Source organism: Argopecten irradians, chromosome 16 (assembly GCF_041381155.1).
Source record: "Argopecten irradians isolate NY chromosome 16, Ai_NY, whole genome shotgun sequence".
In the NCBI taxonomy this organism is placed as follows: domain Eukaryota; kingdom Metazoa; phylum Mollusca; class Bivalvia; order Pectinida; family Pectinidae; genus Argopecten; species Argopecten irradians.
Window position 1 is genome coordinate 1,527,997 of NC_091149.1, and position 16,028 is coordinate 1,544,024.

The 16,028-nt window shown below is 39.5% G+C and overlaps 1 protein-coding gene across 1 annotated transcript; it reads left to right on the forward strand.

Moving 5' to 3' along the window:
• The first annotated feature begins 13,416 nt into the window (after positions 1-13,416).
• On the forward strand, positions 13,417-15,063 carry LOC138310814 (uncharacterized). The gene is made up of 3 exons (XM_069252139.1): positions 13,417-14,074; positions 14,224-14,746; positions 14,937-15,063. The coding sequence occupies exons 1-3, from the start codon at positions 13,417-13,419 to the stop codon at positions 15,061-15,063; spliced, it is 1,308 nt and encodes a 435-aa protein (XP_069108240.1).
• Positions 15,064-16,028: the final 965 nt, after the last annotated feature.

The window sequence follows — 16,028 nt, forward strand, 5'->3', positions numbered from 1 at the left end:
ACTCCCCACAAACCCAGCCACTTGTAGTTTAGTGTCCACCTGCTCTCATTGTTAGAACAACTCCCCACAAACCCAGCCACTTGTAGTTTAGTGTCCACCTGCTCTCATTGTTAGGACAACTCCCCACAAACCCAGCCACTTGTAGTTTAGTGTCCACCTGCTCTCATTGTTAGGACAACTCCCCACAAACCCAGCCACTTGTAGTTTAGTGTCCACCTGCTCTCATTGTTAGAACAACTCCCCACAAACCCAGCCACTTGTAGTTTAGTGTCCACCTGCTCTCATTGTTAGAACAACTCCCCACAAACCCAGCCACTTGTAGTTTAGTGTCCACCTGCTCTCATTGTTAGAACAACTCCCCACAAACCCAGCCACTTGTAGTTTAGTGTCCACCTGCTCTCATTGTAAGAACAACTCCCCACAAACCCAGCCACTTGTAGTTTAGTGTCCACCTGCTCTCATTGTTAGAACAACTCCCCACAAACCCAGCCACTTGTAGTTTAGTGTCCACCTGCTCTCATTGTTAGAACAACTCCCCACAAACCCAGCCACTTTGTTAGTTTAGTGTCCACCTGCTCTCATTGTTAGAACAACTCCCCACAAACCCAGCCACTTGTAGTTTAGTGTCCACCTGCTCTCATGTGTCCCACAACCCAGCCACTTGTAGTTAGTGTCACTGCTCTCATTGTTAGGAACAACTCCCCACAAACCCAGCCACTTGTAGTTTAGTGTCCACCTGCTCTCATTGTTAGAACAACTCCCCACAAACCCAGCCACTTGTAGTTTAGTGTCCACCTGCTCTCATTGTTAGAACAACTCCCCACAAACCCAGCCACTTGTAGTTTAGTGTCCACCTGCTCTCATTGTTAGAACAACTCCCCACAAACCCAGCCACTTGTAGTTTAGTGTCCACCTGCTCTCATTGTTAGGAACAACTCCCCACAAACCCAGCCACTTGTAGTTTAGTGTCCACCTGCTCTCATTGTTAGAACAACTCCCCACAAACCCAGCCACTTGTAGTTTAGTGTCCACCTGCTCTCATTGTTAGAACAACTCCCCACAAACCCAGCCACTTGTAGTTTAGTGTCCACCTGCTCTCATTGTTAGGACAACTCCCCACAAACCCAGCCACTTGTAGTTTAGTGTCCACCTGCTCTCATTGTTAGGACAACTCCCCACAAACCCAGCCACTTGTAGTTTAGTGTCCACCTGCTCTCATTGTTAGGACAACTCCCACAAACCAGCCACTTGTAGTTTAGTGTCCACCTGCTCTCATTGTTAGGACAACTCCCCACAAACCCAGCCACTTGTAGTTTAGTGTCCACCTGCTCTCATTGTTAGGACAACTCCCCACAAACCCAGCCACTTGTAGTTTAGTGTCCACCTGCTCTCATTATTAGGACAACTCCCCACAAACCTGATATACATGGCACCTTGTACAATTGTATTCTAGAGCCCAGAGTGACTAAAGAAATCCCACATTTGTCAAAAATTGAGTAACAGTGACCTTTGTAGCTGACCTTTTGACTCCGAATTCAATCCCATGCCATGTCACCTACCATTATACAGGCGGTGTAGATGGCTTTATAAATAGGTAAAATTAACCACTTTCCCTTTATGGGATTTTTTGGGAATTTTTACCAGTTACTTATAGTCGAAATCTAAAAACATTCCAACGAAAATAACTTCTGTTGCAATTAGTTTGACGTTGAAACCTAGTTTGACTGGACTATTTCTCCATTGAAAATAACTAAGTACCATAGCCGGGTTTTTTCCGGTCATTTTTTTCGTAATTTGGTCTAAAACCGAGAAAATTAAATTTGAACATTATTTTAAATTAATTTAAATCTGGCTTAAATGATATACAGTTTTAAATTCTACAATTACGGATCAAATTTTCGCAATTATAACAATGTCCCGCGAAAGGTGGAAAATATCATCCCCGCGAAAATAACCGGTAATATGGACATTTGGCGTATGAAAAGGCGTTCGGCAACAAGCTAATTGCTCATGTAAAACCTTCTTAATTGGAATTGTTGACAGAGAGACGGACGCACGGACGACGAAAAACGGACCAGCAGACGGACAGATGAAAACTATCAAGTTCACTCTGGTTTCACCAAATTTTACAAGAACTTATATTACCCACTGTAGTGAAATAATTAATCCCATCTCTAAAACGCAATCCGAGCAATGAATAAAATCTAGTAGTCTAGTCCTCAAAAAGCAGAAGCCAGGACTAAATACATTGAATGTACGACTTACCTCCCATGTAACACATTTAGTTCACAACTTCGGTCGATTTATAGATAAATGCAATATTCCCCATACCTGTGTGAACAGGGCCCAGTTATAGGAACGTTTTAAGGAATTCCCCCTTGTCCATAGGAAAAGAAGGAATTCCCCTTTGTCTATAGGAAAAGAAGGAATTCCCCTTTGTCTATAGGAAAGGAAGGAATTCCCCTTTGTCTATAGGAAAGGAAGGAATTCCCCTTTGTCTATAGGAAAGGAAGGAATTCCCCTTTGTCCATAGGAAAGGAAGGAATTCCCCTTTGTCCATAAGAAAGGAAGGAATTCCCCTTTGTCTATAGGAAAGGAAGGAATTCCCCTTTGTCCATAGGAAAGGAAGGAATTCCCCTTTGTCCATAGGAAAGGAAGGAATTCCCCTTTGTCCATAGGAAAGGAAGGAATTCCCCTTTGTCCATAGGAAAGTAAGGAATTCCTCTTTATCAATAGGAAAAGAAGGAATTCCCCTTTGTCCATAGGAAAGGAAGGAATTTCTCTTTATCCAGAGGAAAGGAAGAAATTCCCCTATGTCTATAGGAAAAGAAGGAATTCCCCTATGTCCATAGGAAAAGAAGGAATTCCTCCTTGTCCATAGAAAAAGAAGGAATTCCTCCTTGTCCATAGGAAAGGAAGGAATTCCTCTTTGTCCATAGGAAAGGAAGGAATTCCCCTATGTCCATAGGAAAAGAAGGAATTCCCCCTTTTCCACAAGAAAGGAAGGAATTCCTCTTTGTCCATAGGAAAGGAAGGAATTCCCCTATGTCCATAGGAAAAGAAGGAATTCCCTCTTGTCCACAGGAAAAGAAGGAATTCCCCTTTGTCTATAGGAAAGGAAGGAATTCCCCTTTGTCTATAGGAAAGGAAGGAATTCCCCTTTGTCTATAGGAAAGGAAGGAATTCCCCTTTGTCCATAGGAAAGGAAGGAATTCCCCTTTGTCCATAGGAAAGGAAGGAATTCCCCTTTGTCTATAGGAAAGGAAGGAATTCCCCTTTGTCCATAGGAAAGGAAGGAATTCCCCTTTGTCCATAGGAAAGGAAGGAATTCCCCTTTGTCCATAGGAAAGTAAGGAATTCCTCTTTATCAATAGGAAAAGAAGGAATTCCCCTTTGTCCATAGGAAAGGAAGGAATTTCTCTTTATCCAGAGGAAAGGAAGAAATTCCCCTATGTCTATAGGAAAAGAAGGAATTCCCCTATGTCCATAGGAAAAGAAGGAATTCCTCCTTGTCCATAGAAAAAGAAGGAATTCCTCCTTGTCCATAGGAAAGGAAGGAATTCCTCTTTGTCCATAGGAAAGGAAGGAATTCCCCTATGTCCATAGGAAAAGAAGGAATTCCCCCTTTTCCACAAGAAAGGAAGGAATTCCTCTTTGTCCATAGGAAAGGAAGGAATTCCCCTATGTCCATAGGAAAAGAAGGAATTCCCTCTTGTCCACAGGAAAGGAAGGAATTCCCCTTTGTCCATAGGAAAGGAAGGAATTCCCCTTTGTCCATAGGAAAGGAAGGAATTCCCCTTTGTCCATAGGAAAGTAAGGGGGGATCTTAAGTTAAGGAGCCTTACTAATTGTAATGGTTTCATGCGGACAGTGGACCCATGAAGGGAATACATTAGTTTACATTAGTTGAAAAGAATCAATTATGTACAATATTATGTACGATGTACTTACAAGAAATTGTATATTTGTCTGGGAAATTTTGTTTTCAACTCTCCCAAGGGACCAATTAAAGACTTTATAAACATGATTCGACATTGAAAATTTCAAAAATCTAAAACTGATAACTGAAAAATTTCAAAACTGAAAATTTAAAATTAAAACAAAAACAAAAAAACAAAAACAAAAACAATCTACACCATAAAAACTGAACGATTTCACTATTGTATTTTTCTTGAGATCGGCAGCCATACCTACTTCATATCTAGTGTCAGCTAAACATGCCAGAATCAGAGAAATCCCTGTCGAATTTGTCTAACCATCGTCAACTCTGAATATAAAATAACGCAGAATTTAGTTCAAATTGATTTCAAACAAACGTGGGCTTTCTATTTAGATCATTTGAGTACAGTAGATATAACTTGTGCTTGTCATTAACTTCACACTTGAAAGATTGTGATTGTTGATTATGATTTAGCTTACATACCTTATTTTCAAGTTGTCTCCCTTTTTATGCTTCATCAACTTTGTTTTGTTTGTTTGATTACAAGTAAATTATCGTCCTATTAGCATTCATACAGTTACTATTCCATATATGAGTTGATAGCGCCATGGCAACAATTTAAATAAAGAACATAATGAGATTTTTTCATTCAACCAAAACCACATGAAAATGCTATATATATACTTGAGGAATGAACTCCGAATTTAGCCGGGAGCAGCCGATCTTAGTAGGGCAAAATTTAGACGGTAAGACCGATTTAATTGGACCATTCCCATTATATCATTTATAGATAAAAATTGATAATGGCAGTTTAATGACACATTTCAGTTCATTATATATAGTAAAACAGTACATATGTGGATGTCACAATGCTATGCTTGCAATGTAAACAATATTTGGGAGTTTGAATATTTTTAAATAAATCGATATGTCCGAAAAAAGGCAAACAAATTATTTGCCGGATCCGGATCGAATGTTGTTTTCTCTGTGTTATATGTATTTATCTATCCCTATTACATGTGTTAATTTTAATGTAATTGAGTTTGTAGATGTGTTCTACATAGAGACTTGGGAATAAGGGAAATTACCTGGGGTGGGGTGGGGGGGCAATTCCCTCCCCGTTCCCCAGGAAGGGGACAAACATGTCTTTTTGCACATCCCCCCTTCTCATTTTCGCCGACTGAAATGTTCTAAAATTGCGTATTTGAAAAAAAGGTTCCTCCTGCTCATTTTCGTACTTTATTTTAGACAATTTTCCGCTGCGCGGCGTATTTCCTTAAACGTTCATGTATGTATAAATTCAATACACATGAACTAGACTAAAAAGAGATTCTACGTACTTTTTAAAAAATGTCTCTTAAAAGATTCCTTTGTTTATCTGACTTAGCAAGTCAATGAATTCATTATTATTTTGTGTCACACAACAGAGACCCCCGGACTCCTCTAACACCAAATTCTCGCGTCTTTGGCGCTCGCAAATTCATCAAAATGCATCGTAAAACTCATCTTAGCCACGCACCTTCGGCGTTCGCATTGCAATCTGCGTATTCATTAATTTCCTTTTAGCGACGCCACTGTCTATAAATGTGTACAAGGATTCTACTTAACGATATATGAAAACAAATATATAAAGTACAATTAATCTCCTCCTGTGGGTGCGGGGCGAGGAGAGGGGTCCAAATATTGAGGACCTTTGCTCCCACCCCCCGCCCCCTCCAATTACGTTTCATTTTCCTACGCTACTGAGATACGGTGTAAATGTATCGGCTATTACACATATTCAGGCCAATTGTGCCGCCAACGGGTAAGTTAGTGTAGTGCTACCACTAAATATCTAATTACATTTAGAGTTATCGTCCTTTGTTACCTCGTTTTCCGCCCAAGTTGTAGGCACAAAACACATGGTGTGGTATGCCGCTGCCTTCAAGAACTTTGGTCTTTCTGGCCCATATCGTGGAAGTTTTCTTTTAACAAACAATTCCTGAAATACTTTGATATTGATTTGACCTGTCTATTACCCTATTATGAAAGTTTAAGCTCGTTGAGCGAAATAATGATGTCATTGAAGTTGGTCTTTTCGCACCCCATATATGATAATGGTCACTTGCCTATTTATCTTGATTGTGGTATTTGGTACGAATTAGTGTTATAATTCTAGTCATTTATATATGATATGTTTCTTGTCATTGTGTCTACTTTCATTTTACTACCATTTATCATTGGATAAGATGTTAGTCGGAAGTTTGATAATTAAAATTATCATAGATTAAATGTGTTATTTAAAGATACGCTTTCTATTTATTAAAGGGTTTGTGACACAAAAACCTTTTTATAAATTTTCATCAATGTTGGCTGACACACGTTTCACAGCACTCCGCAAAGCTGCTTATCTACTTTAAGGGCAGTAAGGGTAAATTGCTTCGGCTGAGAAAACTTTAATGAGCTAGCCGGTCACGTGGTACCAACGCGTCATCCGTTGATACTGTATATTTAAAGAGAAAAACTACAGTCTTCTAGTATTTTTTTTAAATATCTGCAGTGGAAAACAACGACAGTTATATCCCTGCTTTGGGTTTTGTTCCTGACATTATCCCATACCAGTTTGACCCTTTGATGAACACTGATAATTCTCTTTCTACGGAGAAGGAGGTAACATCGCCAGATGTTTCAGATGCTGATCAAGAAAAATTAAGAAGGTAATCAAGAGGATCGGTTGACAAACACAGCATGGTTTGTAATAAACCTATTATTATTTTAATTTATTGGCATTAAATATAGATGTGGATGCCTTCATGGGTATTCATCAGATAATTTCTTTTTAATTTGATTTAAACAAATTGAATAACTTATAGTCCGTCTTCTCCAGTAATACATGAATGATGAAATATGTAATGACCGCAAATGATGATGAAGAATATCAAGGTTTAAATTTATGATAAGAATTACAAAACATATATCGTTTTATGTAGTACCCGTACCCGCATGTCCGTATAAAAGTATGTGTTTGTATGAAATATCATCATAAGAATTACATTTACATTGTAAAACTGATTCGACATTTCTTTAAAATTAAGGCTATATCTGATACAAAACTACAAAACTAAATAGTGTAACAAAATAACAATAATATATATATAAGCTAGCATTGTTGATATAGAGTAGGTGACACAGTAGACGCATACCCTATGACACACACTGTAACTGAACGCAACTATGACACACACTGTAACTGAACGCAACTAGCACCGCACCACGTTTTTTCTGTTTAATAAGTGAATATAATCTGTAATATATCTTACATAATTATTTTTTTTACATTAAAATCATCCATTGAGAACAATTAACTTCTCCTTTTATTACATTATAAATGCATTAACCTAAATGCATTTGTATGATTTATATCAGTGACTTACGACTTATATAATTACTACACTAGTTTTACATACCTACATATTACAAATATACATGTATCTCAATAAAATCTCTTTTTTAATCAACATCAATGACAATGTGTTATACACTTTATTACTATGTCAACAAACAATTGAAGAATTCAGTAAATGAGGATTATATTCTTAACAACAGAGGAATGTATAATAATGACATTGGTTACTACTGTGAGACAAAGCTAAATACATGGTTCAATTACCAATTTTTCCATTTCATGCTGTGGATACATATTTAGTTATATTTTTTATTTTCAACAGGTGTTCATGTGGTTTCTGTGATCCAATGGTTACGGAATCGGAATGCTGTCGTGAGATAAATGATACCAATTCTATAGTTTTCAATAAAAAACATCTCTGTAAATTGTTTATATTGTTATTAATTTTACCTATTGATATATTTATTATTAACGAAATGTTACTTTTGTTGCAATATTTGAATACATTACATCAATCCTCTTCTCGATATAATGTATTTATATGACTACACAGCCAGATACTATTACCGATATTATGCAATTATCTTTTTAATAATGTGTACTGTAGTATCCGTAGGAGTAATTAAGTAGCAGGCAATGATGATGATAAATTGTCCTTAAGTTGTTACAAGCAAACGCACATTTGAAACACGCGCATTCATTGTGTAATGTTTATTAACAACCAGGGCTGAGTAATTATAATATAAATGTACAATAAATACCATTATCAGGTCATAGATATAATAGGTCACCTTTTCAAACATGATTAAATTGACCCTGAAGTAATTTAATGCCTCCATATAAAACCCCATTCACACTAATGATGATTTCCTGTCAGCTCAAACTTGACACTTATGTAGTGCAACCATGTATTTTGAATACTCTTTTCCTTTGGAAAGCGAAAGAACTTGTTTTAAAAAACTTTTTATTTTATTTTTGTTTTATTTCTGTGATTGTTATAGAAGCCATAAGCAGCACATTGCACCACACTGCATTTATAATGAAAGCCTGTAATTATTTCATGTGAAACACAGGATAAGATAACTGTAAGTTTAGGTGTATAGCTCTATTCGTGTCTGTCTCAACAGCAGCAGTGAGCCAGTCGGTGAACCAGTGACGTGTGCTGGCTGACAGCCTCGTTATCGCAATAAATTTTTGCATATCGGTCAGCTGCCCAGATGGCCCTATGTTTGGCCTGGTATCTCAGTGTGTGTATTTGCCATCCCCGTGGAGTGGGCTATTTCGGTGAATTTAAAGGGGGCCCAATCTATAGACAACTTATCACTTTTTGTGTCACAAACCCTTTAAAGGGACAACTTATCACTTTTTGTGTTACAAACCCTATATATTACAGATTATATTCACTTATTAAAAAGAAATTATCTGATGAATACCCATGACGGCATCCACATCTATATTTAATGCCAATAAGTTGAAATAATAATAGGTGTATTACAAACCATGCTGTGTTTGTCAACCGATCCTCTTGATTACCTTCTTGGTTTTCTTGATCAGCATCTGAAACATCTGGCGGTGTTATCCCCTTTCTCCGTAGAAAGATAATTATCAATGTTCATCAAAGGGTCAAACTGGTATGGGATAATGTCCGGAACAAATCCCAAAGCAGGGATATCACTGTCATTGTTTTCCACTGCAGATATTTAAAAAAAAATACTAGAAGACTCTGTAGTTTTTCTCTATAAATATATAGTATCGAAACGGATGACGCGTTGGTACCACGTGACTGACTAGCTCATTAAAGTTTTCTCAGCCGCAGCAATTTACCCTTACAGCCCTTAAAGTAGATAAACAGCTTTGCGGAGTGCTGTGAAACGTGTGTCAGCCAACATTGATGGGGTCAAACTATCAGAAAATTTATAAAAAGGTTTTTGTGTCACAAACCCTTTAATAACGTCTGTATATTTACAGACAGGTTTAGTAGGTTAGATTTCATTGTAGATTATTTGTGGATTATTTGTATAATCAATTAATCATGTTGTCAGAAACATTTAGGATGTGATTTCTATTTGTTTTAGTTTTAACTATTAAAACTGTACTATACCAATTTAATGATTCCATGATCATTTGGAGGATCGTGACAGAACAGTGAAAAACGATAACAATCACCAGAGATGATGTATGTACCACAGGACCCCGGTCATCCTAACACGGACACTAGGTGTCCAGCAGAACAGGATACACGTGTACACGGTCAACGCACAAGGACCTTAACAGCAAATGCATTAGCTCAGTTTGAGAGTCGCACAATGCATTATTCACAATTATGTACACAAATCAGTCGTCACATTGACACTACCATAAACGAAGAGTCAGATCTTCAGACAGCAAAACTCCATTTAGAAGATTTGTTAACGCAGTACCTCGCTCGTTCAGATCAGTTTTTGGGGTTTCTTCAAAGGGAAAGATGCCAACAAAGCCTGAGGGAAACAGAAGCTCATATTTTTGTGAGAAACTCAATTATCTCAAAGGTTAACTTTCTGATAGGTCATTGTAAAGACAGCTATCAACACCAAGTCACTGATTCAGAACCAGCAAGTAATGTGAGTACAGTGAATGTTATAAGAGATAACAGTTAGCCGGGAGGCTCTGTAAGTGTAAAGTCAACAGGTTCTTCTGTCATCAATAGACGGATTAAGGCCGCTGTTAAAAAAGCGCAGCTAGAGTTCGAACTTGAGGAAGCTATACTGAAGAAGGAACAAGCCCGCCTCGAAGAGGCGGTGGCTAAGGCAGGAATTGACAGGAAAAGATGTGAATTAAAAACTGACTTAAACCTTTTACACTGTAAACGTGAAGTGGCTGTGGCTGAGACTGAACTTCAAGTTGTGGAACAAGCCATGAATAACAGTTCTATTGAAAGCTCTCATGAAAGTGTGGCGTCAGAGAGAGTGAAATCCTTTGTTGAGGAGCAGAACCAGATTCTTTTAGAGAAGACACAAACCAGTGCAAGAGATATTCGTGTTGAAAGGTCGCAAATAGACTATGATCAATGTGTAAATAATGATATGCATGCAAATGAGAATTCCAAATGTATTGAACTATAAGTATGGGTAAGTCCAGCACACATCAACACAAACATGAGCACTTAATGAACCAAGTTCCTGGTTTCCATGTTGATTCCCAGCTTGACCCTGTTGCCGATATGTTTGCCCCAAATATTGTCCAGCAACAGTTCATTAATACACCAATTACCAGTCACAACGTTCCCCAAACCAATATACAGGGAACCTTTTCATGTTATGAGCACGCCAGCTAGGGGTCAATTTCAAACCCAGTATCCACTTCCTGTTGTCACTGGCAATAAGCCAATAGCTATGACTAGTCAAGTTAAGGATATGAGTTCTCATCCTGTATCCGATATGCCAATGAGTGGTCAATTTAAGGATATGAGCCCCCACATAGTATCTCATATGCCTATGGCTAGCCAATTCCAGGGTCTTAGACCCGACCCTCTATCTCATACACCCATAACTAGTCAAGTCCATACCCTTAGCCCCCATCCTGTACCACATATGCCAATCACTAGCCAGGTTGAGGGTTTGAACGCCCATCCTGTATCTCATACACCCATAACTAGCCAAGTTCAGCCTTTGGGTTCTCATCCTATCCCTCATATGCCCATGACCAATGGATCTCAAGCTCGGTGCCCCTATCCTGTAAATAATAATGATAATAATGACCTTTGCTAGTCAAGCTGAGACTCAATGTCCCTATCCTATTGCCGATACGCCCTTTGTTGACCTAAACCTATACCAGGGTTCCTTTCCCCATGCATCCAATTTCAACCTAGGCCTAAGTCAGCCCTCCTACCTAGTCTACCTAGTTGCCCCTCATTTGACCTCAGGTACTACTCCATCCAATGAGATAAATTTCACAAAATTTCTCGTTAGGAAAGATATGATTATTTCCAGACTCATACAGTTTGATGACCAACCTGAGAACTATATATCTTGGAAAGCCAGTTTCAAAGATATCGTTAAAGAGGTACGTGCCAGTCCACAAGAAGAGCTAGACCTTGTAATTAAGTGGTTAGGTCCTAACTCGTTGCGCCATGCTAAGAGCATTCGAGCTTCGATCGCCGGCGACTCTGTACGAGGCTGTCGAGAAATTTGGCAACGCCTGGACGAGAAATATGGGAACCCTGAAGTCGTTGAAACTTCCCTGAAGAAGAAAATAAACAGTTTCCCTAGACTGACAGCTAAGGACTCTGTGAAGTTGTATGACCTTACAGATATAGCTTCAGAGATACTCACTGTAAAGAAGAATGCTAGGTTCAGTGGAGTCTTGTCTTACTACGATTCTTCACTAGGAATTAAACAGATAGTTGCCAAACTACCCACAAGACTCCAATTCAAATGGACTGACTGAGCGGCAAGTTACAAAAGGTGTAACGATAATGTTCATCCTCCCTTTGAGTCATTTGTCAGGTTTCTCAGAGAAATGACATCGGTGATGAATGACCCGAGTCTCATGCTTTCTAGTGAGAGCCAACAGCAAAACACGACCCAACGTACAGACAGCCAAGGTCGCCGTCGTTCTGATGTAAAGGTCAAGAAAACTGAAATAAAGGCTGACGTAGGAAAGGAGAGTAAAAATAAGTCCGATACTAAACTGCAGTGTTTTATTCACACTTCTCACCAACATTCCCTCAATCAATGCCGCAAGTTCAGAGGTAAGTCTCTCGCAGAGCGTAAAAGACTCTTAAGAGAGAACCGTGTTTGTTACAGGTGTTGTAACTCGAAGTCCCATATTAGGAAGGATTGCAAGGCAGCGGTTCGATGTAACGTATGTCAAAGCGATAATCACACACCAGCTCTCTACCAATCGGAACATAACATCAAGTCCAGTAAGAGCGAGACCACAACAAACCATGGCGAGGAGAGGAGCAGTCCAGATTCCCATAAGACCGGTGCGGAGGGACTTAACATATCAAATTTATGCACCGAAATCTGTGCAAAGCGGTTCAGCGGTCGGTCTTGTGCAAGGACACTGCTAGTAAAACTTCATCCAGCAAATGAGCTACATAAGTCGAAGGAGGTCTATGCTATACTGGACGACCAGAGCAACAAAACTCCGGGTCGGTCGGAGAACTTTAGTTATTGGAGCGTGCAACAGCATGGCGTGTAACCGTTTACATTAGTTTCTTGTGCAGGGAGACAATCCATGTCAGGCCGTCGTCTTAAGAACCTCGCGATAACATCTGTGGATGGAAAATGTACTATGAAACTATCTACCATCATAGAATGTGATGACATTCCTGGTAGTAGAGAAGAAATTCCGCCTCCGGAAATCAGATCCCGATATCCTCATTTAAACGATGTTGATTTGCCGGGTATACGTGATGACATAGAGATTCAGTTACTCATCGGTCGAGATCTCCCAGAGGCATTTCACGTCAGTGAACAACGCATCGGAAACAGTGGAGATCCATTCGCGCAAAGATTAAAACTGGGCTGGGTCGTTATTGGAGAGACCTGCCTTGGCAAGATCCATAAACCAGATAGAGTTGATGTGTTGAAGACCAGCATTCTTAGAGAAAGGTGACGACACCATTTGAAGAATGCATGAACAACATCCAGGTGAAAGAATCTACAGATCTGTGTCAAAATGTCTTCCTACGCACGAAGGACGATGAGAAACAAGGGTATTCGATTGAGGATGCTTCCTTCTTAGAGACAATGGACAAAGAGTTTTCAAGAAACCCTGATGCCACCTGGTCAGCTCCGCTACCTTTTCGTGACCCGAGACCTCGCCTACCTAATAATCAACCCATTGCCTTGAAGAGAGCTCGTATGCTTGACATCAGTCTTAAGAAAAACAACCTGAAAAGTAAACACATGGTGGACTTCATGAAGGAAATCATAGATAGGGGACATGCTGAAGTAGCCCCTCCTATAGAAGATGACAAAGAGAGATGGTACTTGCCGCTCTTTGGTGATTACCATCCAAAGAAGCCAGGAAAAATCCGTGGCGTGTTCGATTCGTGTTCGATTCCTCTGCGACCTTTGAAGATTTATCGTTGATTTAAGTCCTCATGAAGGGCCCGGATCTGACCAACAATCTGCGTGGTGTCCTACTGCGATTCAGGAAAGATGCCGTTGCTGTGATAGCAGACATCCAGCAGATGTTTTACTGTTTCTCTGTCCGACCTGACCACAGGGATTTTCTCAGATTTTATTGGTACGAGAAGAATGAACCATCTTGCCCTCTTGTGGAATACCGCATGACAAAGCATGTGTTTGGAAACTCTCCCTCACCTGCAGTAGCTAGAACAGCAAGTGAAGCAGAAGCTGAGTATGGTTCGGATGTCGGCGAGTTCGTCAGAGAAAACTTCTATGTTGACGATGGCCTGGCCTCTCTAGCCACACCCAAGGAAGCTACAGACCTTTTTCAACGCACTCAAGGAGCGCTGTCCACAGCTGGAATTAGACTGCATAAGATATGTTCAAATTCACCGGAAGTTTTTAGAAACTTCTCACCAGAAGACCTGGCACAGGATCTTAAAGATCTGGATTTGGGATGTGATAGTCTACCGTCTCAGCGAAGTCTCGGCTTATGTTGGGATTCGACTTCAGATACCTTCTCATTCAAAGTTTCTGAGGAATCCAAGCCTTACACTCGTCGTGGAGTGCTTTCCAAAATCAACAGTTTATTTGACCCTCTTGGGTTTTTGGGACCCATTACTATGCAGGGTAAATTGCTTTTGCGCAAGATGGTTGAAGAAACACGAGATTGGGACGAGCCCTTGTCAGAAGTTCAACAACATGAGTGGCAATGTTGGGAGGGTCATTACAACAATTAGACGATTTGCGCGTCTGTTGTAGGACATCTCTTTCGGAAGATGACGTCTACAGCAAGATCCACATCTTCGCGGATGCTTCCGAGAATGCTAAAGCCGCCGTGGCATACCTACAGACCATATACGCAGATGGATCTACGCATATTAGCTTTTTGCTAGGAAAAACCAAAGTTGCTCCGAAACACGGACATTCCATACCCAGATTGGAATTATGTGCCGCCTTGATGGCATTAGAAATTGGCGAGTGTCTTTCCCACGAACTATCTCTGACATCCGACTGTATGAACTTTTACTCTGACAGCAAGGTTGTCTTGGGATACCTTCAAAACACAACCAGGCGTTTCTACGTGTATGTGAGTAACAGGGTTGAACGCATCTTACGATTCAGTAACCCAAAACAATGGTTCTACGTCGAATCAGAGAGAAATCCAGCAGATCAAGGGACACGGGGACCACCAGCCTCTGCCCTGAAAGACAGCTTGTGGATCCTCGGGCCATCTTATCTTAGCCAACCCAGCGACACACCGGATGTGTCACCCTCAAGGGTAGAATATTGGCCGTTAATGTACTGCTTAACCAACAAATTTTCACGACAACTTATAATCAATTCAGCATTTTTCTGTCTATTATTCACAACAATTTAATTTTGGTGATTTATAAACTTAAGAGTCTACTTTTATTACTTATGGTTGATACATCTATTTTCAAAATTTTCTATTGTCCTCAAAATAAATAAATTTATTGCTTTATTTCAGCTTGAAGATCAATTTGGAGGAAACGTTAACAAAGGCAGCCAAATTGTTTTACCAGTACTGTAAAAAGACGGTTGAGGAGAGCTTTCTGATGATTGACCCTCCGAAAATTGCTGCTTCCAAAAGGTGACAAAGGAAAATAACGAAGAGTTGGCAAAGGGAAATAACTCCTCATTCAAGAGGACATGATATCCTGTACTGGAGAATTGCCAAGGGAGGTTACTCATTTTGAGAGAGTATTCTATATTCAAGATTATATTCAGAACGTGTACGCTAGAATTTCTAGTTTACCAAATGAAAGTAACCAGTTGAGACCATAATGCTACGTGGATGTGACATAAATGTATAGTCATGAATTTGTGGCTGGTGATATGAAGGGAAAGTCTAATGAAAAACTTAAATGTTTATGAAAGTTTTGGGTGGAAAATGACTACAGAAATTACTTTAATGTATAGTAGTTATGAGTGAAGAGATTTACAAGACAAGAAATTAAATTTGTTTATGTTAACTTTGAAGGTGAAACAAGAAGTTTTTTAATCAAACCCATAGAGCGGATTGGACACAGAAATTTTGACAATAAATAATATATCCTGTGTATACTGCCTTTATGTAGCTCGGTATTCAATCAGCTTTATGTCCAAAAAATAGCTGAGATTTATAATTTTTGCACAATGTATTGTATAAAGCAGCACGGTTCTTATTTAAGCCAGACAGGGTATAGCCAGTGACTCTGGGACAGGTTGTGTGCTCAAGGAAAATATTAAGCAGGAAAACTGTGTGTGGGTCCTTCATGATGATGACTGTAATCTCCAATAACTTCACATAAGATCAGAGAGACACACCGGTGGCAGTAAAATCCACTAGAAAATCCATACAAAATATTGATGTAACAGTGGAATCAGGATTGGAAATACTAGCGTGAATAGATCTCAGGGACTAGACAAGGAAGAACATCGTGTTGATATAACCGAATATTTGCTTTGTATTATATACTTGTGTAGAGTCAGATATCAGCTAAGACATCCGATGTCAGATAACAGCTAAGATACATTGTATCTCATAGTGAAATTGGAGGCAGTTGAGCGGAAAACATTT